At 43.0% G+C, this 26,557-nt stretch overlaps 1 protein-coding gene across 17 annotated transcripts in view; it reads left to right on the forward strand.

Annotated features, from left to right (window-relative positions):
- LOC127004021 (trichohyalin-like) overlaps positions 1-26,557 on the forward strand; it is a 116,916-nt gene that overhangs the window by 18,230 nt on the left and 72,129 nt on the right. For 12 of the 17 annotated variants that reach the window (XM_050871235.1, XM_050871233.1, XM_050871227.1 and 9 more), the window contains exons 2-4: positions 9,410-9,481; positions 14,693-14,845; positions 16,462-16,578. In XM_050871235.1, coding sequence (XP_050727192.1) covers positions 9,419-9,481; positions 14,693-14,845; positions 16,462-16,578 — 333 coding nt within the window. In that variant the 5' untranslated portion in view covers positions 9,410-9,418. Of the gene's footprint in view, positions 1-9,409; positions 9,482-14,692; positions 14,846-16,461; positions 16,579-17,959; positions 17,993-26,557 lie in introns of those variants that run through there. The other 5 variants (XM_050871237.1, XM_050871234.1, XM_050871240.1 and 2 more) reach the window with 3 other exon arrangements.

Here is a 26,557-nt window from a genome sequence, read left to right on the forward strand (position 1 = left end):
AATAATGGAAGGGAGGAAGAAATATGAGGGTTGAAAAGACCGGAGAGTTGTTTACTGTCACCGATTAAAAGCTATTAGAGAGAGAGAGAGAGACTTAAAAGAAAATGGTAAAAAGTCCACATAATTTTCTCCCAACCTTTTTTTTTCTTTTTTTCTTCTAAAACCGGAGCCCTTCTTTTTTTTCTAGTACATGATTTGCAGCTCATAGAACTCTTCCCCACGACAGCAAAGCACAGATTAATTAATACAAACAGTTAATTATTATGACTCGAGGTGTTTTGGTTGCACCTGGCCGCTCCCCTACGACGCAACTAATTAAGCTCTGCAGGTGTGCCGCTCAAGGTGGTTCCCTCTGTGTGGTGGGGCAATAGGACGCGACGGGGCTTCCAAAGGTAACTAGGGGCGCGATTTATCTCCCCCTTTAGCAAACCTTTCTGTGTCGTGGGCTGCAGGTAAGGTGTGATGGATAAGCGGACACCAACATCCCAGTCTACCTACACCCATACGTCAGGTGGAGAAGTTTAGTGGAATCTCTCTCTGTTATGTGCTGTAGATAAGGCCTGGTGGATGGATAAGTGGACACCAACATCCCAGTCTACCTACAGCCATACGTCAGGTGGAGAAGTTTAGTGGAACCTCTCTCTGTTATGTGCTGTAGATAAGGCCTGGTGGATGGATAAGCGGACACCAACATCCCAGTCTACCTACACCCATACGTCAGGTGGAGAAGTTTAGTGGAACCTCTCTCTGTTATGTGCTGTAGATAAGGCCTGGTGGATGGATAAGCGGACACCAACATCCCAGTCTACCTACAGCCATACGTCAGGTGGAGAAGTTTTGTTTAACCTCTCTCTGTTATGTGCTGTAGATAAGGCTTGGTGGATGGATAAGCCGACACCAACATCCCAGTCTACCTGCAGTCATTCGTCAGGTGGAGAAGTTTTGCTAAAGAGTGGAGGATGAAGGTGTTTCTTGTGGAGACTTCGGTAAATAGATGGTCGTGAAAGGCAAGATTGCTGTGTCGTGTGCTGCAGTGAATCCCTTGACTGCGGATTTCCTATAAGAAGACATCACCAAGCTACAGGAGTGGAGCAAAAAGTGTCTGCTACAATTCAATGAAGAAAAATGTGAAGTCCTGCACCTTGGGAGGGGATATCCAGCACACCAATATCACATGGGAAACACTCCACTATCCACCACAGAGCCAGAGAAAGACCTGGGAGCATAATGTTACCAGGTTGCCAGTGAAGGCGAAATCCGCAGCGGACGGGTAAATGTCTGTCGGATGTCTGACAAACAAATATCCCAAACTACCTGCAGCCAAACGTCAGGTGAAGAGGTCTTGCTGAAGAGTGGAGTATGAAGGTGTTTCTTGTGTAGACTTAGGTAAATAGATGATCGTGAAGGGTCAAACTACGTACACCCTCATCCTACACCCTCCGACCTTATATGTTGATGTATTGTGTGTAGCGTGGGTATAAGTACGTACGTATGACTGTGTATGTGCATATAACCAAAGACGCTTTCCAAATATGTGTTAGAAGAGATAATCCCACGTGTGTATTGAAGTAGTAAACTGCATACCTATATCAATATTATATTAGTTATGAAGTGGCTCGTTCAAGTTGTACTGTCTAAAAATGCAGAAGTCCTTAGTTTTCATAGCGTATTCATAGCAAGTTACGTAATAATGGTAATTGTGTTCTGGTAAACTTCAGGAGGGTAGATATAGTTTATTTCATGACCCCTCCATACGCGTTCCCTGCCCTTACTTGTACTACACCTGAGTCGTGAGTATTGCGCCTCGTCTGGACTCCCCGCGGCGTTGTGGGTAATGCTCCTGCCCGTGCTGTGTGTATCTCCATCTGGCGGACGCTGGTGAGCCTCGCAATGAACTTCCAGACACTTCAAGTCCAGTTCTTCCCAAACTCGGCTCGTTCACATAGTCACACACAGGAACGAGAAATAATAAAAAGAAACCCTTGGAGAGTATTCTAGACTATCACTGCAATGAGAAGCACAGTAAATACGAGGAAGTTATGGAAATCCGTTGATAAATATGCAAGGAAATTAATCCCAGGAAAGTTAATAACACTAATGCATGAAAGCGTTTGCCTCAAGATAAATATTCTGACTAAACCCACAAATACACGCTAGAACACACACACACACACACACACACACACACACACACACACACACACACACGGAAGATAATAAAATGTCACCATATATAAACCTAAGCGCATAAACACTAAATTATGGCTAAATAATTCAAGATTACTCCTGTTGTAAAAATCACCGTTGTATTTATTCCCAGTGTTCACAAATGGAAAGGACACACACACACACACACACACACACACACACACACACACACACACACACACACACACACACACACACACACACACACACACACACACACACACACACACACACACACACACACACACACACACACACACACACACACACTGAGAAACACACCCTTCTTATGCACTAACGCTTGTAAAACTTCCACATTATCAAGCCGTGTGAGTCTGGCCGCGTACTCCAGCTGGCACGTCCCGCGGGGCTTGTATGCTCGCGTGCAAATTATGGCAACGTAAATACAAGGCACCAAAAATAAGTTTATTCTTCAGAACGTGGATGGAGTGCGTTATCAACCTGGTGTTATCGACTTTCACGGCTCCACATACTGACGTCAACCTCTCCTAATCCACATGGTTCTCAGTCTCCTCCACTTCACGTAGCGCCTGTCAATCTTTGCCTCTCCTTCCTCATGGGCTTTTTTGTTGGTTTGTTTGATGTTTGTTTTTGCCCGTTAGCTGCTTCCTTTGATGTAAAAAACTTCCACATATCAATTTCCACCACTCCACTTACCTCTTATGTTGGTATTATAAAACACTCTCGCTTCTCACATCAGCCATTTCTAAAGGTCAAAGAGGGGGTCAGTCGGGTTCCAATGAGTGTTTCTTCAGGTTCATGGTACAGAAGAAGACTCACACTACCACCAGGGTCATAAAACTACTACTGGAAATGCCCACAACTCCTACGAAAGCCTTGTCAAATATGTGTTCTTGTGCGGCGATAAGTCTTGTGATACGACCCTTAGTCTCCGATACTCCTCATACTTGTCAATATCCACCATTCCCCAACCAGCCTCAGTTACTCCACAAGCCTTTCATCATTCACCATTCCACATTCCTAGCAACCTTAACCGTTCTACACTTATAGCAATCTCAAATACTCCACATACCAACTTCCACCATTCCACATGCTCCTCAGACTCCACGATTCCATATTCTTACTAGTTTCCACCATTCCACACAGTACCTCTCAATCTTCCACCACTCCACATAGTAACTCACAACCTTCAGTACTCCACATAATATCTTCTACCACTCCACACTGTAACTTTCGACTTTAAGTACTCCACATACTATCCTCTACCACTCCACAATCCTCTCAAACTCCCCCATTCCACATACTTATTAACTTCCACCACTCCACATCGTACCTCTCAGTCTTCACTACTCCACATTCCAATATCTGCCCCTTCACAAGCCTTTCAATCTTCACCACGCCACGTATCCATCAATCTCCACTCCTCCACTTTACTTATCAACCTCCACCACTTTACATTCTCCTCCTGATTCGTCTTGGGCTTCACCACTAACACGTACCTGCTATTATTCCTTCCCTCCACCTTTCATCCTCCACATTCCTCTTCCACTACCATACAATTTAGCCACTCGTCCTAAATACACGTCTTGCCCACACGCACACCAATCACGTCTTGCCAAACGCTCCTCTCATTTCCACGTCCTGCTCCCTAATTCATCCCGTCACGTTAATTTCAGGTTATTATCGGTCTGGGGTTTCGTGTCAGAAGGTAATTGAGTCTTGATAATGATGAGGATAATGATGATGACAATGGGAATAATGATAGCAATTCGCCAGTCATCTGTAGGTCACTCATTAGTTATATTTATTATTTAGAAAGCTTACTAATTTGTTTGTGGATATGTGTGGAGAGAGAGAGAGTTAATGAACGAGAGTAAATTTGTGAGCGAGAGAATTTATGACTGAGAAAGATTAGTGAGAAGTGAGAATATTAATGAATGTATAATAAATGAATGAATAAAGAGTGTATAAATGAGTGAGTGAGTGAGTGAGTGAATGAGCGAGAGTGAATTTGTGAGTGAGAATTTATGAATGAGAAAGATTAGTGAGGAGTGAGAATATTAATGAATGTATAATAAATAAATGAATAACGAATGTATAAGTGAGTGAACGAGTGAGTGAGTGAGTGACTGAGTGAATGAACGAGAGTAAATTTGTGAGTGAGAGAATTTATGAATGAGAAAGGTTAATGAGGTGTGAGAATATTAATGAATGTATAATAAATGAATAAATAACTAGTGTATAAATGAGTGCGTGAGTGAGTGAGTGAGTGAATGAACGAGAGTATATTTGTGAGTGAGAAAATTCATGAATGAGAAAGATTAGTGAGGAGTGACAATATTAATGAATGTATAATAAATGAATGAATAACGAGTGTGTGAGTGAGTGAGTGAATGAACGAGAGTGAATTTGTGAGTGAGAGAATTTATGACTGAGAAAGATTAGTGAGGAGTGAGAATATTAATGAATGTATAATAAATGAATGAATAACGAATGTAAAAGTGAGTGAGTGAGTGAGTGAATGAACAAGAGTGAATTTGTGAGCGAGAGAATTTATGACTGAGAAAGATTAGTGAGGAGTGAGAATATAAATGAATGTATAATAAATAAACGAATAACGAATGTATGAGTGAGTGAGTGAGTGAGTGTGAGTGGGTGAGTGAGTGAGTGAGTGAGTCCAGTGAGTCCAGGTGACCGTCCATTCCTCACCTCCTTCCTTCCTTCCTTGTGTTACCTTTCCGGCGGGTTGAGGCGATCAGGATGCGCGGCGTCGAGCGGGAACGCCTCACGTGCCGCTGTTAACTCACGATTTGCGCACTTTATTCCTCCCTGCCTTCCTTTTCTTCTTTTCTCCCTCGATCTCTCTGTCTTTCTGTCTACCTGTTTGTCTGTTTCTCTCCCTCCTCCCTGTTGTTTATCTTTTTTGTGGTTGTTTTTCTCTGTCTGTTTGGTTGGCATTGTCTTTGTCTATATTTGTATGTCTGTTTATGTGTGTCTGTATGTCTCTGTCTATCTGTATCTTTTCTCTATCCATCTATATCTATCTATCTATCTAACTATTTGTATCTATCTAGCTACATATCATCTTCGTCCTCGTCTTCCTCCTCCTCCTCTTCTTCTTCCTCGTCCTCCTCCTCGTCCTTCTTCTCTTCCTCCTCCTCATGTTACTCGTCTTCCTCCTCATCCTCCTTTATAGTCTTCCTCTCTTCCTTGTCTTCCTCCTCCTTCTCTTCTTCTTCCTCGTCCTCCTCCTCATCCTTTTTCTCTTCCTCGTCTTACTCGTCTTCCTCCTCATCCTCCTTTATAATCCTCCTCTCGTCCTCGTCTTCCTCCTCCTCCTCGTCTTCTTCCTCGTCCTCCTCCTCGTCCTTCTTCTCTTCCTCCTCCGCCTAGTCTTACTCGTCTTCCTCCTCCTCCTCCTTTGTAGTCCTCATCTCGTCCTCGTCTCCCTCCTCCTCATATTACTTGTCTTCCTCCTCATCCTCCTTCATAATATTCCTTTCGTCCTCGTCGTCTTACTCCTCCTCTTCTTCTTCCTCGTCCTCCTCCTCGTCCTTCTTCTCTTCCTCCTCCTCCTCATCTTACTCGTCTTCCTCCTCATCCTCCTTTATAGTCTTCCTCTCGTCCTCGTCTCCCTCCTCTTCCTCGTCTTCTTCCTCGTCCTCCTCCTCGTCCTTCTTCTCTTCCTCCTCCTCCTCATCTTACTCGTCTTCCTCCTCATCCTCCTTTATAGTCTTCCTCTCGTCCTCGTCTCCCTCCTCTTCCTCGTCTTCTTCCTCGTCCTCCTCCTCGTCCTTCTTCTCTTCCTCCTCCTCATCTTACTCGTCTTCCTCCTCTTCATCTTTTATAGCCCTCCTCTCGTCCTCGTCTTCCTCCTCCTCTTTTATAGCCCTCCTCTCGTCCTCGTCTTCCTCTTCCTCCTCTTTTATAGCCCTCCTCTTCCTCGTCCTCGTCTCCCTCCTCTTCCTCGTCCTCCTCGTCCCCCTGCCGCTGTCACCTCCTGTCCGCCGCGAGAGCCTTTAGAAGGGAGAGATATGGCGGCCAGCCCTCCTTTGTGTGTGTGTTCTTTCCCCTCTCCCTCCTTTCTTCCCTCCTTTCTTTCCCTGTGTATGTCTTTTTTCTGTTTCTGGGTATGTCTTTTCTTTCTCCAGTGTCGGTTTTCAAGTGATTTTTTTTTCATTTACTTGTGTTCTCTTTTCTTTGGGATTTATTTATTTTAGTTTTTCATATCTTCTTTTTTTTCAGTGTCATTTAGTCATGTTCCCTTTTGTTTCGTTTTCTTTTATTTCTTTTTTTTAGTTATGTTCTCTTTTCTTAGTTTTCTTTGTGTTTTGTTTTGTTTTCTTGCCTTTTCTTTCTTTTTGGTGTTTGTTTTATATATATATTTTTTTCATTTAGTTACGTTCTTTTATCTTGGTTCCTAATTTTTTTCATTTTATTAGTTTTTTCTTCTTCAGTGTCGGTTTTTAAGGATTTTTTTATTTAGTTATGGCCGTTATTTTAGAGTTTTTACATTTTTTTTCTCATTTCTCTGTAGTCACGTGTGAATGTGTGGCGTGTACGTATATCTATGTATGTGGGTATGTGTGTATGAGTGTATTATGTATGAACTTGTATCACTCACGTCCATGCTACCTCCCCGCGTATGAAATAGCTCAACTCATGGACTACTGAGCTTTTCATACCGGGGCTGTGTGAATATAATTAGTGAGCAGTCTAATATTTGTAACCATGTCTTGTGTCACCTGAGCTTACCCTATTGTCACCTCTCCCTCACCTTCGTATTCTAATCCTGACTTACCTGCCACACAGATTCCTGCCTACTTCATAACCTGGACACCATTACAAAACGAAGCGTGCCAATATGCCTGCTCGCCTGTCTGTCTTTCTGTACCTTTGTCTATCTATCAGTCTCTTTATCAATCTGTCCATCTACCTGTTTGCCTGCTGGTCAATCTTTTTTGTCTGTTTTTTTTTGTTTTGTTTTTTTACCTAATCTGTTTATCTGCATCTGTCTTTCCATCTACCTATCAGTCTGTCTATGTTTGTCTATCGGTCTATCTACCTTTCTGCTTGTATGTCCTTCTTTCTGTCTGTATGTCTGTTCATCTGTCCGTCTGCCAGGTAATGTGTGTAGTACGTATGTGTATGCATGTATTTTTTTTTTCTTTATTAAATTATTTACTGCCTTGTAAAATCTGACTTGGCCTCTCTTACCGCCTTTTTAGTTACTTATATGCATGTCTGCCTGTCTACTTGTTTGCCTGTCTACTTGTTTGCCTGTCTACTTGTTTACCTGTCTGCCCGTCTACTTGTTTACCTGTCTGCCTGTCTACTTGTTTGCCGGTCTACTTGTTTGCCTGTCTGCCCGTCTACTTGTTTACCTGTCTGCCCGTCTACTTGTTTACCTGTCTGCCTGTCTACTTGTTTGCCGGTCTACTTGTTTGCCTGTCTGCCCGTCTACTTGTTTACCTGTCTGCCCGTCTACTTGTTTACCTGTCTGCCCGTCTACTTGTTTACCTGTCTGCCTGTCTACTTGTTTACCTGTCTGCCCGTCTACTTGTTTACCTGTCTGCCCGTCTACTTGTTTACCTGTCTGCCCGTCTACTTGTTTACCTGTCTGCCTGTCTACTTGTTTACCTGTCTGCCCGTCTACTTGTTTACCTGTCTGCCCGTCTACTTGTTTACCTGTCTGCCCGTCTACTTGTTTGCCTGTCTGCCTGTCTACTTGTTTGCCTGTCTGCCTGTCTACTTGTTTGCCTGTCTGCCTGTCTACTTGTTTGCCGGTCTACTTGTTTGCCTGTCTGCCTGTCTACTTCTTTGCCTGTCTGCCCGTCTACTTGTTTGCCTGTCTGCCTGTCTACTTGTTTGCCTGTCTGCCTGTCTACTTTTTTACCTGTCTGCCCGTCTACTTGTTTGCCTGTCTGCCTGTCTACTTGTTTGCCTGTCTGCCTGTCTACTTGTTTACCTGTCTGCCCGTCTACTTGTTTACCTGTCTGCCCGTCTACTTGTTTACCTGTCTGCCCGTCTACTTGTTTGCCTGTCTGCCCGTCTACTTGTTTACCTGTCTACCTGTCTGCTTGTTTGCCTGTCTGCCTGTCTACTTGTTTGTTTGTGCCTGGTGACTTATCTACTTCCTGTTGCTCTGTCTTTTGGTCAGTTCGTTAGCCAGTGTTCGCCTTTTTGTTTACTTGATTCTTTACTTGGTTACCTTTCGTTTTGTTTATGTGTATCTGTCCGGATGTTTGCAGCTCTCTCTTTCCTCCTCTCACGCACTCGTTCTCCTTTTCTCGCGCTCTCTTTCTCTCTCTCTCCTCCTCTCTTTCTCTCTCTCCCCTTCTCTCTTTCTCTCTCTCAGGGGTATTGGCCGAGAAGAGTGAGCGCACAATCTGACAACAATCGGCGGGAGGGAACCAAACATTGAAAGAAAACGAGAGAAAACGACTCGGAACACACACCCACGGAGACCAAGATACCCTCCTTCTCCTCTGCTTCCCCTGCCGCCTCCTTTCCCTGCCGCCTCCTCCTCCTCCTCCTTCCCCTGCCTCCTCCTCCTCCTTCCCCTGCCTCTTCCTCCTCCTCCTCCTCCTTCCCCTGCCGCCTCCTTCCCCTGCCTCCTCCTCCTCCTCCTCTTCCTCTTCTTCTACTTCGTTCTCCTATTTCTCAACTCCAACCTCCTCCTCCTCAAATTTCTCTTCCTGCTCCTCTTCTTCTTCATCATTATCATTATTCTCTTCTTGTCCACGTCTTCCTCATACTCTTCCTCCTGCGAAATTCCTCCTACTTATTTTATTTCTCTTCTTTGTTCTCATCACCTTCAGCCTCATCATCATCCTCTTTCCTTCCTCCTCGGTCTCACTATCCTCCCGTTTCTCGTCTACCTCTTCCTTCTCCAGCTTCTGCTACGTACTTCTCTTCTTTCCCTTCTTCTTCCTCCTAATCATCATCTCATCTCGACCTTCTTATTATCTTTCTTCTCTTCATCCACGTACTCTTCATTATCATCTCCTTCTCTTCCTCTTCTTTCTTCACTCCTCAGTACCATTCTCTCAACCTCTCCTTCCTCTTCCTACTCCCCTCCCCCTCCCCCTACTTTTTCCCCTCATCCTCTTCATAACCAACATCCTCCCCCCTTAACCTCCTCCTCTTCCTCCTCCTCCTCCTCTGTCGGCACCTCCTGCAGCAGCGTCCACTAATGTCGCCTCTCCATCTTCCGCAGAGACAAGCCATGCTGGTGTGGCAACTCGAGGAGGAACTGCGGCAACATAAAGCCCGCTGCCCCAGTCTGGAGGTGCGCTGCCCGCCTCCTTCCCCGACCCCTTCACCCCCGCGCACTCCCCCTCTGGCTTCACTCACTCACTCACTCACTCACTCCCCGCCTTGCCCAGCTCTCGGTCTCGTGTCCCCTAACCTCAAGATTTTACCCTGACCCTACTCACTCACTCACTCACTCACCCGTTTTCTTTTCTTTCTTCCCGTTTTCTCTTACTTCTTAGAGCCGATTTCACAGTCCTCAGTGTCTTCGTAACAGCCCGAACCAAACTATAGAATCCCATACAATCCAAAATGGTGAGGTCTTCGATGCCACACTAAATACACAAGACTTTTCCTGTATAGTTTCATCAAATTTGTGAACTTAAATATAAACACCAAACACTATATAAGGAAATTTCGAAGGCTCTGGTATTGGTTTGGGAGCTTACTAACCCGTCATGGGGAACTGTGAAACTGGCCCTTAGTCTCGTCTCACTAGTCTTTCACTTCGAAGGCTCCTAACCCTCGAATTCTTACTCACTTACGTATTGGTTGTCCCTAGTTGTTGTTTTTCTCCACTCTCGTCCTAAGTCACTCACTGCTTGTTCGTGTATAATTTTCTTAACACCTGACTCACTCACTCACTCACTCACCTGTTTTCTTTTCAGTCCGTGTTTTTTCGCCGTCTCAATCGTTTCGTTTCGCTCTTCGTTTGTTTTGTATACCCTAAACATCTACTCGCAACACACACTCACTCACTCACTCACTCACTCACTCACTCACTCACTATCTCTCTCTCGTCCACCCCTTTCTTATCTTTCTCACTTATTTCAGCTCACTTTTCATTTCACTTAGATATTTTTTTTCCTTTACTCCCTCCCACCCTTCCTTTCTAACCCTTCCTCCCTCCCTCCCTCACTCACTCACTCACTCATTCTCTCACCCACTCTCTCCTCCACTTAGCTCACTCTCTTCCTCTCCCTCCGCTTCCATCCCTCACTCGTTTCCTCTCAGCACAACTCACCACTACTTTCTAAAAAAAAATTAAAATAAAAATTCCCCGCCCTCACCAACCCTCTCATCATTCAACACGTGTCTTTCTTTTTTTTCTCTCTTTTTCTCTCTCGTTCTTTACCTCCTTTTCTTGCCCCGACTACCTCATCTGTCAGGAGTTATTTTTTCCTCGGGATTTTTTTCTTTTTCCTTTTTTTCACTTTATCTTATGTGTATTTTTTTCTTCATTCTTAGTGTTGCTTATTTTTTTTCATCCATTTCTCTTTTCCTTCCCTCCTCCTCCATTCATGCAGACTCATTTATTTTGCTTCATTACACGCATATTTCTCTTTCTCTCTTTTGTTTTTTTCTTCCTCATTCGTCTAGTTTTTTTTAGTCTTCTTTCCGCTCCTCCCCTTTGCATTTTTATTCTTTTATCATTCTCTAATTAGTTCCTTTTGATCCTTGCTTCTCATGTTACCATTCATTTCTTCTTTTTGTCCATTTTTAACACTGAAGGATCCACATAAAACGTTCTCCTTTTTTTGTTGTTGTTGTTTTTGTTTTATGTACCAATACTTAAGCTCCATTGAACATCTTAACTCTCACAATCCACATTCTTTATCGTCCTTCCTTCATTCATTCGTATTTTTCCTTGCTGTTTTTCATCATCTCGGTACATCACTTAGATTCGCCGACTCTCCTCTCCTTCGTCCTTTAGCTCATTTTCTGCGTACAGTAACAACATAAACTCTAACACGACATTTTTCTTCTTCCAACTACATTTGATTTTCTAACGCATTCATTTTTGCTCTTTTTTCTTTCTTCTTTGCTCTGTTTCATTGCTCTTTTTCCCTTCTTCCTCCTCCCTATACCTTTTCTCTCTCTCCCTCTCATGTTTGTCTATCTATCAATCTTTATCTAATTGAGTCTCTACATCTATATATTTATATTTCTTTCCTATACCCTTTCTTTTCTTAAATATGTACTTATTCTCTGTCCTCTCTTACTTTTCCTTACTTTCTGCTCCTTTACTGTTTCCCTCACATTTCCTTTCTTCCTCTGTAGCTTTTTTTACTGTTTTCAAAGACTTTCCCACAATGTTATATTTTTTTTCCTTCTGTCGAAATCCTGTTCTTTTCTCAATCCTTTTACTTTCAACCTTTCTTTCTCTGATAAGACTTTGATCACGGCGATATATTTTATGGGAGCAATATACGGGTATTTTCTCTCTCTCTCTCTCTCTCTCTCTCTCTCTCTCTCTCTCTCTCTCTCTCTCTCTCTCTCTCTCTCTCTCTCTCTCTCTCTCTCTCTCTCTCTCTCTCTCTCTCTCTCTCTCTCTCTCTCTCTCTCTCTCTCTCTCTCTCTCTCTCTCTCTCGCTCTCTCTCTCTCTCTCTCTCTCTCTCTCTCTCTCTCTCTCTCTCTCTCTCTCTCTCTCTCTCTCTCTCTCTCTCTCTCTCTCTCTCTCTCGTCATTTTTATCTAAAATATTTTAGCTTCACTTCCTGGATATTTATTTTACACGAATTGCGTTTCATCCATTGTTTTTCCGTGTTCTCTTCCGTTTCGTTTTATATATATTTTTTACATTTTTTTTGTTTTGTTTTTTTAATTTTCTCTATCGTTCTCCCTTTTTTCCTTCCTTTCTGTCTTCCCGTCTCTCTCTCCTTCCTACTTTCTTCCTGCCTTTCTTCTGTTTTGTTTTGTTGTTGTTGTTGTTGTTGTTGTTGTTGTTGTTGTTGTTGTTGCTATTGTTGTATTTTATCGTACGTTTGTTTTGTTTTAGCTATACTGTGTTTTTTTTTCTTTGTTAATCTTTTGTCTACTTCTTCATTTCTGTCAAGTACTTAGTTCCAAGGTTTGTTAGAATTCGTTTTTTTTCTCTCTCCTCTGTTTTTCTTTCTCTTTTGTTTCTTTGTTCTCTTCTCTGTTTTTCTTTCTCTCTTTTGTTTCTTTGTTCTCTTTGTTTCTTTTTCACGTACCCAACATTTTTTCCTTCAATTTTTTCCACGCCCAAACTTTTTTTTAAATATGCCTCGGAGTGTTTTAGAAAGTTTGCAGATTGTGTAGCGCTCTCTCTCTCTCTCTCTCTCTCTCTCTCTCTCTCTCTCTCTCTCTCTCTCTCTCTCTCTCTCTCTCTCTCTCTCTCTCTCTCTCTCTCTCTCTCTCTCTCTCTCTCTCTCTCTCTCTCTCTCTCTCTCTCTCTCTCTCTCTCTCTCTCTCTCTCTCTCTCTCTCTCTCTCTCTCTCTCTCTCTCTCTCTCTCTCTCTCTCTCTCTCTCTCTCTCTCTCTCTCTCTCATTTAATCCTTTACTATATCATTTCCAAGTCAATCCCTTTAATTTGTATATATTTGAATTCCTTAGTTTTTGCTTTGTTTTTATTTTTTGGATACACTAACCTGTTCATCAATTAATCAGTCATTTAATGTCACTTACCATAAAAGTCGTTTGGGTGTTATAACATGGCTCTTGGTTAGGTCAGGTTAGGTCAGATTAGGTAAAGGTTGATTTGGCAGGCTATTAAGAATACACACAACACTTGCTTTTGGGTTCATTCCCTTCCTTGGCATCACTGTTTGAGGAAGTGAAAGAACGCGTGAATGTTTTAAGAGGCGAAGCTGAAGGAATATTTGCCTCTGTCTCTGGTGGTTTTCTTTGTTTTTATTATTTTTGTATATATAGAATTTTTATTTAACTTGTCTTCTTTTAATCTTTGTGTAAAAAATCATTGGTAAAAGTAGTCGTAGTAGTCATAGTAGTAGTAGTTATATTTTTTTAGTATTATTTATTATTACAATATTGTACCTATCCTCTTCCTCCTCGTTCCCTCTCTCTTCTCTTCTTTATCATCATCGTCATCATCATCATCATCATCACTCATTATGTAGTTAGTGCTGGTAGTTGTTGTGGTGATGTAATATCTGAATATTTTTCTTCAAACTTTTGTGGTTATGTCCTCGAAATTCACCTGTTTCTCATTTTCTTCGCGGATTTATTTTTTCGTGATCTTTATTTTCCTTCACGTCGTCTGCTTAATTAATTATGAGAGTAGTAGATTCTCCGTTTTAATTTCCAAGTTAAATATGTCTTGGTTTTCTTTCCTACCGAATTCATTAGTTCTTTCTCTCCCTTATTCTATCTGTATCTGTCTGGCTCTGTCTCTTAATCTGGTTACTTTGGTCCACCCTTTATACACCCTCACGTTCACTCATTATCTGCACCTGTTCCTTGACGGCAAAATTTAACCACACCTCACAACATCGAAGCTCCACAGAATTTAATGAAAATTCCTTAAGCCAAGTCGTAAAAAAATTCAATATGATTTTTCTCCCCAAAATTTCAACGGGAAACGAGATCCGATTCGCCAGACTGTTGACACGAAGGCCACGAATTCGAAAAAGACACCGACGCAGACGACAAATGAATACGGTTTGTCATGTGGTCGTGTGGAAACAAATGATTCGCATGTTCCTTCTAAATTTGTATGACTCCTCCTCCACCGAGACCGCAGGCAGATATATTTTCACATGAATATGAGAAGCCTTATAAGGGTCCATTAAATCTGGCGTCCTCGGCTTAATTTGAGATAGAAAAGAAAAATCTGCAAGGTCTCCACGCTGCGCAAAAATATTTCCTCGTCCAGGCGATTGAGTGCATGCCTGTGACCTGTGTAAACTATTTTCTTCCCCTCGCCGCCGCCGCTTCCTGCTCAGTGAGGCGGCAGCGGCGGCGGCGACATGTTTCTGGGTAACGCTGTGACCTGGAATGGCGCCCGTCAAGCCCCGTGGCCGACCCTGAAATATGGAGAAAGACTAGAAAACACGGGATAAAAAAAAGTAAATAAAAGCGTGAGATGATCTTTCTTATAAACACACACCGACACTTGCATCTTCTTATGATTTTTTTGTTTACTGTAAGCGTACGACTTTATATTATATGTGTTCGTCTTCTTTTGTTTAATTTCCAAATGATATGGAAGTGATGGATAGCTTGTAGGGAGGAGAAAGAGGAGGAGGATAACAAACGAGTGAGTGTGCTTGTTGGTTATCTATAGTGGCTCCCTAAAATTCTCTCGCCCTCGTTACTGTATAATTTCCAGATTAGAGGGAAGGAGGAGAAGGAGAGAGAGAGGAGATTACCATAAAAATGTGTGTTGATGTAGCCAGGCAAGGAATGAAGCGCTGACTGTGTGTGTATTGGTTCGGGCGACGAGTGTGAGTGGTCCTCTAAGCTTGCCCCTCTCCGTCTTTGCAGAAACAAGCCATGCTGGTGCGACAACTGGAGGACGAGCTGCGGCACCAGAAGACGCGGGGACTAAGCGTCGAGGTGCAGAGTCAGCTGGAGAACCTGTCCACGGAGAACGACCACCTGACGCGCGAGGTAGCCATCTTGAGGGAGACAATCAAGGTAAGCACAGCACCTCCACCCTGCCCTTGTATTGACCTAGAGGTAGATGATGCCCCCCCCGACACCCCGTATTTCCCACACCCTCCCTTCCTCCCTTACTCCATTCCTTCCTTTAGGCCCATGTTTGTGGCTGTCCTTGACCTCTTTTGGTTCCTTCACTCCGCCCCCACATCCAAGAATGTCCCTCTGTGCCCTGATTCATGTGGGTCAGGGCGCCAGTCACCTGTTCACGTGTACGGCGTGGATGCCTGAGGGTGGCGAACTACTAACTGCCAAGCCTTGTTGTTGAAGTTGTGTGTCCCTCTTGTTGATTCCCTTAAAGAATGTAGAGTTGATATCCAGTCTCACAGTTATCATTTTTGTGTGTGTTTTTCAGTGTTCATGGTCTAATGGTAAATCTGTAGTTATGTTACTTCGATTTATTTTACTCACATTCTTTCATTATGTTTTTTTCCCTCAATCACCGTTTTGTTGAGTGTTTGCAAAGAAGCATGGACATTGAATTACCAAGATTGCAAAGTTGGCCAAGCAATATTTTGGCTTGAGGACGATGGTGGACGAGGCAGCTGGAGGAGGATGTAGGACGGTGAGCAGGCTGGAGGTGGTGGTGGTGGTGGTGTGATGTGATGGTGTGAGGATTATAACAGTGGTAGAGATGGTGAGGGTGTGCTAGTGGCTGTGTTGTTTTTGGTGGTAGTAGTGATAGTGGTTGTGTCATAGCTGAGATAGTGTTCATATGTCAAGAACGGATCACTTCTCAACAAAGGCCAAGGGTTTAAAGGAAGGAGCTCAGTCTAAATCACTGAGGATACAGTGAAGTCCTGGGGATGGGAGGTGCTGATGGCCGCTCTTAAAGTAACAGTGCTGTGAAGGAGGCTGTGGGAAGGAGGACGCACACAGGTGAAGGGGTCTAGGAGAGGTCGAAGGGCTCAGTAATGGTGTGAGGGAGTCCACGTCCACCAATATATATGTAGAAGTGGCCGAGCAAGGCAGGTCCGGCCATGGCAACGCGTTTGGTGTTACAATATTGGTCATGGCGGAGGCTGAGTCTCATAGTGAGAGAAAATGGTCGTTTTGGTCCGTTCTCTGTCGTGGCGGGGTCGCAGCTCCCCCCCGAAGAGCCAGGTGAGTGGTGTGACACATGCCACCTCTGAAATAATTTGATAAGGTTAATGGTTATGTTTTCTTGTCACAGTTATTCTTTTAATTTTCCGTTTTGATTTGATTGTTTTTTTTCTCATCAGGCCAAATTTTATTTCCTCACAGTTCTGTTTTCAGTCAAAAGACATGTTAAGGGCGGAGGCGCCGCCTTGGCTGCGAACCTGAGGGAACACTGAAGATATTAAGAAAAAAAACTTATAATTAAATAGTTTGGGCTTTGTCACGTCACATTTGGCTATCATTCATTACCTCTCACTGAAACACACGGGGAAGCAACGGGATAAAAACAAAGCGTTCAAGGGAGCGGGTAACAACCCTCCCCCACGATGCCCCCGGGACTCAACGATCCCCTCAGAGTTCTCAGCCGAGGTGGCGACGCGGCCACGTAGCTTTAGTGGCGGCCGCTTGCGATATCCCTGCCTGGCCTCAAAGTCTGCCATACTGGGTTGTTGTAGCAAATGGAGAGGCGCTGTGCTAAAGAGGCCATGGGGCAGCAGGGGGCCCACGACTCCCTGGTCACGGAAAACGATCGCTTAAACCGCGAAGTCTGCCTGCTGAGGGAGGCGAGCAAGGTACGCTGCTTCCTAGGAGATCGTAACTTACCTACTTAGTGCGTGTCTGTGTGTTTCCTAGACTAGCTGTTTGGTTGCTTTCCATTCCCCTCCCTTCTTAGTGTGGCTCGTAACGAGGTCGGTAATAGTCTGGTCCCCTTACGTGCCCTCCACCTCCCCTCCCCAAGTTGCGCCCGGTAGCCCCCTTGACATTGGGAGCAACTCACTCCAGTAGATGTGAAGGAGCAGGAGAGACTATAGTTGTATGTATATAACCATGACGTAATGTAGATTGTAGGTGAAGGATTGATGCTGCTGATTAGTTAAGGAAAATACTCAATATCTGCCTTTTTTAATTAATCTCTTTCTCTCTCTCCCTCTCTGTTTCTCTCTCACAATGTAACAAGTAACGTACAACCGAGTCTTATTTTTCCAAGTAAATGGAAACATCTTGTTATTCGTGTATCTCCCAAGTAATTTATCGCGTTCTTTACCTCTTCGTCATGCTGTGTGTTTGTGTATCATTTGAATAATGAGACACTTTCTTTTCTTCGATCCTGCTGCCTACACCTTCACCGTGACAGCGACCTCCGTTGATGAGAGGAAGAGCTAGCGAACGAGCTTGTATTGGTTGGCCTCCCATCGTATACCACTTCAGCGAGCGGTTCGTGGTTGTTACGCCCCTCGAGATGTGTGTTTTATTTAGGTCTTGACGCCCCCGTGCCACCCAGCCGATCAGTAGGGATGCGCCGGCCACTGTGTGGGAGTCTGGTCATCGAAATTTGCTGTCAATAAAAAAAGAAAAAGAAAAACATTGAAATATAAAGTATGTGAAAGAATTAGATGGAAAAAGACATACACCCACGAAAAGAATGTTCATTTTTTACAGGTTTTTCGTTTTCTCATCAACACATGTCCAGTTTTTCTTTTTGTTTAGTTGTTGAGTTTGTTTTTGTGTGCGTGTGGCTGCCCTGCACACTCCACCAGCTTGTGTCACCACTCCTGTCTCTCGGGGCCTCCTGCTGCCTCACTGCTTCGTCACTACCACTTCCTTGCTCAGACTTGGCACGTCACAGCCGAGAACCAAAGACTAATGATCACACTAACAAACTAAATGATGGCAATTAAAAAGTCTGTCTAAATAATTTTTTTGCTTCATTTTGCTCTGATTGATAGGTTTTGCATTTTTGTGACTGATCCTTTACTAACGTCACTGGACTTAATGAACTAGTCAAGCCACTTGAAGCCATTTCCATTACCTGGCTGTTTCCATGAACCCTAACCTTTCACCCAAGTTGTAAGGGATTACATCCAAGATTTGAGATTTTTCAGTCATTCCATTTTGGGACGCATGTCTATGGAACACTACTAATGACATGTTTCACTTCTGCTTGTGTTGCAGGAGTTATGGGCACAGAGATATCGCGTGGCCCTGGTAAGCCGTGTGTGTAGGCTGAGTCTTGAGAGCCTGGTGACTGCTCCTGGTGTTCAGAGTGAGCCGCGGCCGGGACGGTACGCCAGTTAGCCCGATGATTGGTTGAATTATTACCTCATCAACGTCTCATTGACTGATACAATCCATCCATTAATTCCTTCTCGAGCATTGACTGGTCCAAGTGTGGCTGATCGCTTGCCGATTTGGCGATGTTTATATTCTCGCTCTGACAGAAATAATTCTGAAATGTTTGATGGAAGTTTCACCATTGTCAAAATTTTAAGAGATCTTGGTGTATTCGATTCCTTATCCGTCGTGAGCAGGACATTTGTTCTGACCCCTTGGCATCGAGGGCGAGGTCACGCAGGCTGCCGGGCGCGGGTCAGCCAGGCGGGCAACCAATCAGGAACAAGGTGGCGTACTGTCTCCGGCGGCTGATTGGTGTGAGACATGATCCTCCTGGAAATGACGTCGGCACATTCCTCATTAGTACACAGTCCGCTATATCATGTAGTGTGTAGTGGCAGACGGCTTTATATATTTGTTTTTTTCTCGCCTTCCTTCCTCTCCCTTCAGATCCCCTTCCTCCTTCTTTTTTCCCCTCCGCCTTTCTTAGCCTCCTCGGTTTCTCTCTTCCCAGGTTGCCCCTGAGCGCCTCCCTCCGCTCGTTCCGTACTTTCGTCTTGGCATTTCCCGGTTCCATCCTCGTGTGCCTTTTCTTTACCCTCCAGTAGACGTAGACTTTTTTTTAGCACTCCCGCGTAGTTGCTGCCGTTGTGCCTTTCTCATCGTCCTCCGTTTAAGTATTTTATTCATATTTCTCGTAATTTTTCATCTCATTCTCCTTGTCCCTCCTCCTCCTCCTCCCCGTTTTCTATCGCCAGATATGATTCAGAATTCTCTTGGATCTACAAAATATATATTCCCATGATATTTGTTTCCATTATTAAATTTTATGTCATCACACACATGCACACACACAAAAAAGCAACTCAGCCCAATAGCACAAGTGTGTCTCTCTCTCTCTCTCTCTCTCTCTCTCTCTCTCTCTCTCTCTCTCTCTCTCTCTCTCTCTCTCTCTCTCTCTCTCTCTCTCTCTCTCTCTCTCTCTCTCTCTCTCTCTCTCTCTCTCTCTCTCTCTCTCTCTCTCTCTCTCTCTCTCTCTCTCTCTCTCTCTCTCTCTCTCTCTCTCTCTCTCTCTCTCTCTCTCTCTCTCTCTCTCTCTCTCTCTCTCTCTCTCTCTCTCACACACGCACGCACGTTATTTTAATTTTCGAACACAAAAATAAGCAGATTCACAGTCAATCATTTTATAGTTTCAGTTCATTTTTCATTTATTCAATCATTCATATTTATTTCATTTTGGAGTCATCATTCGTCTGGGTTTTTTTCATTCTTTTTATTTATCTTTCATTCCGGAGTATCAATGCATTATTTTGTTGCTGCATTTTACATTTGTCACTCATTAGTTAGCGGTATTCATCTATATTGCATTTTGGAGTAATCATACATCGATTATTATTCCTTTGTTTTATTCATCTTTCATGTTTTATTTATTTATTTTTTTTTGTTATTTTATTATTATTATTCTTTATTTATTCATTTATTTATTTTATTTATTTATTTTTTTATTTTTTTGCGGCATTCAATCCTATATTTTTTTTGCCCTATCCCGATGCTTCTCCCTCCCTTTGTTAGTCCGCCGGCCTGTCAGCCACTCCCGTGTTCCCCTGACCCGCCTTTTTCTGTGCCTCTAGACGACGGAGTGAAGGTGTGCTGCACTCACCGTAGTGACGTAGTAGATGCTTGTGTTACATTCGTTGTGTTTCACATGTACCACTTCGCCTCTCCAAAACTGTCTTCGCCCTCATCCCTTATTTCCTTCTGTATAACTTTTTTTTTCTATGTCGTTTCGTTTTTGTATTATTCCTCTTGTGTGTTGTCACTTGATACCTAAAAGAAGTAAGAGGCAGAAATCCACTCTTAAAATAAATAGATAAATAAATATATATATATATATATATATATATATATATATATATATATATATATATATATATATATATATATATATATTTATTTATTTATTTATTTTTTTTTTTTTTTACAGCAAAGGAGACAGTTCAAGGGCACACAAAAAGCAAACATTAATTAAAAAAAAGCCCGCTACTCACTGCTCCTAAAAGAATCCAAAGAGGTGGCCGAAAGATAGGTCAGTTTCGGAGGAGAGGTGTCCTGATACCCTCCTCTTGAAAGAGTTTAAGTCGTAGGCAGGAGGAAATACAGATGAAGGAAGATTGTTCCAGAGTTTACCAGCGTGAGGATGAAAGAGTGAAGATGCTGGTTAACTCTTGCATATAAGGGTTTGGACAGTATAGGGATGAGCATGAGTAGAAAGTCGAGTGCAGCAGCGGGGCCGCGGGAGGGGGAGGCATGCAGTTAGCAAGTTCAGAAGAGCAGTCAGCGTGGAAATATCGATAGAAGATAGAAAGAGGCAACATTGCAGCGGAATTTAAGAGGTGAAGACTATCAGTATGAGGAGGAGAGCTGATGAGACGAAGAGCCTTAGCCTCCACTCTGTCCAGAAGAGCTGTGTGGTGGAGCCCCCACACATGAGATGCATACTCCATACGAGGGCGGACAAGGCCCCTGTATATGGACAGCAACTGTGCAGGGGAGAAGAACTGGCGGAGACGGTACAAAACGCCCAGCCTCGAGGAAGCTGATTTAGTAAGAGATGAGATATGAAGTTTCCAGTTGAGATTATGAGTTAAGGATAGACCGAGAATGTTTAGTGTTGAGGAAGGTGATAGCTGGGTGTTGTCAAAGAATAGGGGATAGTTGTTTGGAAGATTGTGTCGAGTGGATAGGTGGAGAAACTGTGTTTTTGAGGCGTTGAAGGACACCAGGTTCTTCGGAAATAATATTAAGGTCTGAGGCTAAGCGTTCTGCAGTCTCCAGCCTTGAGTCGTTAAGTTCCTGAAGGGTGGGTCTTCTATTAAAAGAAGTTGAATAATGCAGAGTGGAATCTCTCAATTAATATATATATATATATATATATATATATATATATATATATATATATATATATATATATATATATATATATATATATATATATATATATATGTATATATATTAATTGTCCTTAAAAACTGTGCTTTTGTGCTGACACCCTGCCTGGTCAAACTCTTTCGTCTCTGCCTATCAACATCTCTCTTTCCTTCCTGCTGGAAGTATGCCTTTGTACAGCCTGTGCCTAAGAAGGGTGACCGTTCCAATCCCTCAAACTACCGCCCTATAGCTTTACTTTCCTGTCTATCTAAAGCTTTTGAATCAATCCTTAACCGGAAGATTCAAAAGCACCTTTCCACTTCTAACCTTCTATCTGATCGCCAGTATGGATTCCGCAAGAGACGTTCTACTGGCGATCTTCTTGCTCTCTTAACTGACTCTTGGTCATCCTCTCTTAGCCGTTTCGGTGAAACTTTCTCTGTTGCGCTAGACATATCGAAAGCCTTCGATAGAGTCTGGCACCAGTCTTTGCTTTCTAAACTGCCCTCTTTCGGATTTTATCCCTCTCTCTGTTCCTTTATCTCCAGTTTCCTTTCCGGCCGTTCTATCTCTGCGGTGGTAGACGGTCACTGCTCTTCCCCTAAACCTGTCAACAGTGGCGTTCCACAGGGCTCTGTCCTATCACCCACTCTCTTCCTGTTATTCATCAATGATCTTCTTTCCATAACAAACAGTCCTGTCCACTCATACGCCGACGACTCCACTCTGCATTATTCAACTTCTTTCAATAGAAGACCCTCTCAACAGGAAATACACGACTCCAGACTGGAGGCTGCAGAACGCTTAACCTCAGACCTTGCTATCATTTCCGATTGGAGCAGAAGGAACCTTGTGTCCTTCAATGCCTCAAAAACTCAATTTTTCCACCTATCAACTCGACACAATCTTCCAAACACCTATCCCCTATTCTTCGACAACGCTCAGCTGTCACCGTCTTCAAAACTAAACATCCTCGGTCTATCCTTAACTCAAAATCTCAACTGGAAATTCATATCTCCTCTCTCGCTAAATCAGCTTCCTCGAGGTTGGGCGTTCTGTATCGTCTCCGCCAGTTCTTCTCCCCCGCGCAGTTGCTGTCCATATACAGGGGCCTTGTCCGCCCTCGTATGGAGTATGCATCTCACGTGTGGGGGGGCTCCACTCACACAGCTCTTCTGGACAGAGTGGAGTCTAAGGCTCTTCGTCTCATCAGCTCTCCTCCTCCTACTGATAGTAGTCTTCTACATCTTAAATTCCGCCGCGATGTTGCCTCTCTTTCTATCTTCTATCGATATTTCCACGCTGACTGCTCTTCTGAACTTGCTAACTGCATGCCTCCTCCCCCTCCCGCGGCCCCGCTGCACACGACTTTCTACTCATGCTCATCCCTATACTGTCCAAACCCCTAATGCAAGAGTTAACCAACATCTTCACTCTTTCATCCCTCACGCTGGTAAACTCTGGAACAATCTTCCTTCATCTGTATTTCCTCCTGCCTACGACTTGAACTCTTTAAAAAGGAGTGTATCAGTACACCTCTCCTCCCTAAATTGACCTTTCTTTCAGCCACCTCTTTTGATTCTTTTTTGGGAGCAACAAGTAGCAGGCTTTTTATTATTGTTTTCTTTTTTGTGTGTACTTGAGCTGTCTCCTTTGTAAAAAAAAAAATATATATATATATATATATATATATATATATATATATATATATATATATATATATATATATATATATATATATATATATATATATATATATATATATATATATATATATATATATATATATATATATATATATATATATATATATATATATATATATATATATATATAGATATATATAGATATATATATATATATATATATATATATATATATATATATATATATATATATATATATATATATATATATATACTCAACTCGTGGCTCATATAATAATTTCTCACGATAATTAACTTGGCTCACGGGAATTCATATTATTGTGTTTTAGCCTTTTCCATTCTTATTCACCAGCGCGTAACGATACAGTATTCAGACACCATCAGAACCTACCTTATGCTAAACTAGACGTACTGTGCGCTGATCCTAATGCTATATCTACTGTGCGCTGATCCTAAATTATACCTATATAGCTATATACTGTGCGTTGATCCTAAACTAAACCTACTCTAAGAGAGGCCCAACGCTGGATCTGCAGAGGCCTTCGTACCCTCAGGAGGTTACAAGTACAACCGACCTTGGGTTCAACGAACAGCAGTGTATCGAGGAAATTAATTAATGTGGTGTCGGAAGGAAGGGAGGGAAGGAGGGAGATGTCGCAGCCATGTTGTGTGAGTCCACGAGCCTTGAAGTTATTATCGCATCTGGTTTTGAAGTTTGAAGAAAAGAGAGAACGCGTCGAGTATATCGAAAAGGAAATTAAGCCAGCTCATTTAAGTTTGTTGTTGATAGAGGACGGTAAAACACATCTACTCACTCACCCCCTCTCACATAAACCAAGAGATAATAAAATGGAAAATGATGATAATGCTGCCAACAAAACGCTGCTCTCATCATGACAGAAAGAAGAGAACGTCGAAAAAAGGAGTAATCGAATTGTCCCAGAAATAGTGGGAAAGACGAAATAGCGTTCATGTCTGTTCTGTTTTGATCATTCTTGAATAAACAAACACAGACAGCATATACATTAGTCGTAGGAGCAGAGGAAAGAGGAGAGAGGGCAAGAGGGTAGAGGTTCACATCTGTTAGGGATGTCCGCTTTGCTGTGATCATTCCTAAAAGTAAACACACACAGACATATATTACAGACACGAAACACAGTTGGGAATTCATGTTCAAAGGCCACTATATCCAATACGTTTGAACAATAGTAATATCTACTTTGTCTTAAACCTTCTTGGCCACTTCCCGCGTACATTTCATCGTTAACCTGAATTTAGCAAAGGAAGAAGAGAAGCAGGGACGGTCTGGCGGGCGGCAGAATACTTATTTGATAACATTTCCACGATACACTGAAAAAAGGGCATGAGAGAGAGAGAGAGAGAGAGAGAGAGAGAGAGAGAGAGAGAGAGAGAGAGAGAGAGATTTTTTTTTTTTTTTTTTGCCATCGTCCTTCTCCTTTCCCCGTTGATAAAATAACTCTCACCCTCTTAAATCGAACATGTTAAGGCACTCAAGGGGATTCGTCGCCAGAGCATCAACGGCATCATTTCGGCCCCGGTTTATAGGAGATTTTGGTACTATTTAATATTTCCGATGATGAGAGAGAGAGTGAGTGAGTGAGTGAGTGAGTGAGTGTGTGTGTGTGTGTGTGTGTGTGTGTGAGTGTGAGTGTGTGTGTGTGTGTGCGTGCGTGCGTGCGTGCCGTTTTTGTTGCTTCGTCAGTGTGGGCCGCCGATAGAAGCTGATTAGGGTCGTCAGCGTGAGGCGTCTCGTGGCACTGTCGGCCGTCATCCATCCTCATCAAGCGGCCGGCTCGTGCTCGCCCCTCGCAGTACGTTGTTTTGTCACCCAGCGGCCCCTCAGTCCCTTACAATAAGATTATCTCTATTTCGCGCTCTCGCTCGCTGTCTCTTGATTTCATTTAGCTGTGCCATAGTCAGCATTTCACTTGATATAATTCACGTGTTATAATTCGTCACCTCCTCGGGAGTGACAGTTCTTAGACGACGTTTGCTGTTTATATTCTACCGAATGTTTACTTCAGAAATGTATTATAAGTAAGTAATTTAAGCTTCCGGCAGCAGTTTTAAGGAAGGGCGGGCGTCCACAACTAGCGGCAGCCGTAACCTGCCAAGTGTAGGCGCTGCGAGTGTCCGCGACGGTACGGAGAAAGTCAGTTTCGAACCTTGGCCTGGAGAGAATTTAGCGTTGGTCGTACAGACTGTGTTGTTGTTCTGCTTTCATCATAGGTCAAACGATTTTTTTTTATATATACAATGTCCAATCAAAGAAGAAGAAAATCTTTAGAAAGTTTGCAAGTGCATTCAGATATCTGGTGGAAAGTTTTGGTAATTACAGTCAGACTGATTTGCATGCACCCCCGGCACGGCGGCCCGGCGGAGCGCGGCGCGAGGGGGAGCTCCCTCACATGAGAACTTCCGGAGTTGCACTGCAGCTACGCGACAACGGAAAACAAATTTTAAAGCTTAGATTAGTAACTTTCCACTCACGGTGACACCCTGAGAGTGTAAGGAGAATAATACCTCCCCAGGCCCGTCCAAAAGAACAAACAGCATTCCAACACGCGGGGCCAACAGCTTACTGTATATAGCCATTGGAATCTCTCTGGCTTAAGGCCCCGCCAAGGCAGTCCGCCTCGGCCCCCGCTGCTATCGGCCGGATGGACGGGGCTAAAGCTGAAGGCTCCTTTCTCGCCGGAAACGGAGGGCGGCCAGGGTGAGGGACAGGGAAAACGGAACGGAACACTGTGTTACATACAGGCATTTGACATGCGTGTTAGTCACAGAGACGTGGACTCTCTTATATATATATATATATATATATATATATATATATATATACATATATATATATATATATATATATTTCTATGTATATATATATATATATCTATATATATATATATATATATATATATATATATATATACAAATATATATATATATATATATACATATATATATATATATATATATATGTATATGTATATATATATATATGTATATATATATATATGTATATATATATATATATATATATATATATATATATATATATATATATATATATATATATATATATATATATATATATATATATATATATATATATATATATGCGCGCACATAGTTTATAGGTTAGGAGAAGGTAGATGCGCTTGGATATTTATTGGGACAGAGCAAGGTACTCTCTCTACCTTGGGGCAGAGCAGGTCGGGGCTGGTGATGCTGCACGGCGCTGTGCGGGGCCGTGCGGGGCGGGGCGAGACGGGACAGGCCGGGCCGGACCGCTGTGCAGAATCTGTACATGTCGTTCGTTCTGTCGTTCGTAGCTTCCCCTAGGCACACGCTCCTTAATAAACTGGGCCCTAAATCATTAACACGGTAAAGCTTGTATCGTCAAATATGACCGGTCGTAGTAAACCTTTGCTCGGTGTGTGCTGCGTGGTAGATGCTGCTGCACAGGTGTGTGTGTGTGTGTGTGTGTGTGTGTGTGTGGATGTGTGCGTGCGTGCGTGCGTGCTTACGTGTGTGTGTGTGTGTGTGTGTGTGTGTGTGTGTGTGTGTGTGTGTGTGTGTGTGTGTGTGTGTGTGAACGTGTGCGTGCGTGCGTGCTTACGTGTGTGTGTGTGTGTGTGTGTGTGTGTGTGTGTGTGTGTGTGTGTGTGTGTGTGTGTGTGTGAGTGTGTCGCACTGGCGGGCGGCGGCCTGCGGTACACCTGCTGTCCATACACTCGGCTGCTGCTTGCACTGTATGTTGTCACCTGTAGCTGTCTCGAGTGTTTCTCAAGTAGTGTAGATCTTTTGTTTTGTTTTTCACATA

This window comes from Eriocheir sinensis, chromosome 27 (assembly GCF_024679095.1).
Source record: "Eriocheir sinensis breed Jianghai 21 chromosome 27, ASM2467909v1, whole genome shotgun sequence".
Lineage (NCBI taxonomy): Eukaryota > Metazoa > Arthropoda > Malacostraca > Decapoda > Varunidae > Eriocheir > Eriocheir sinensis.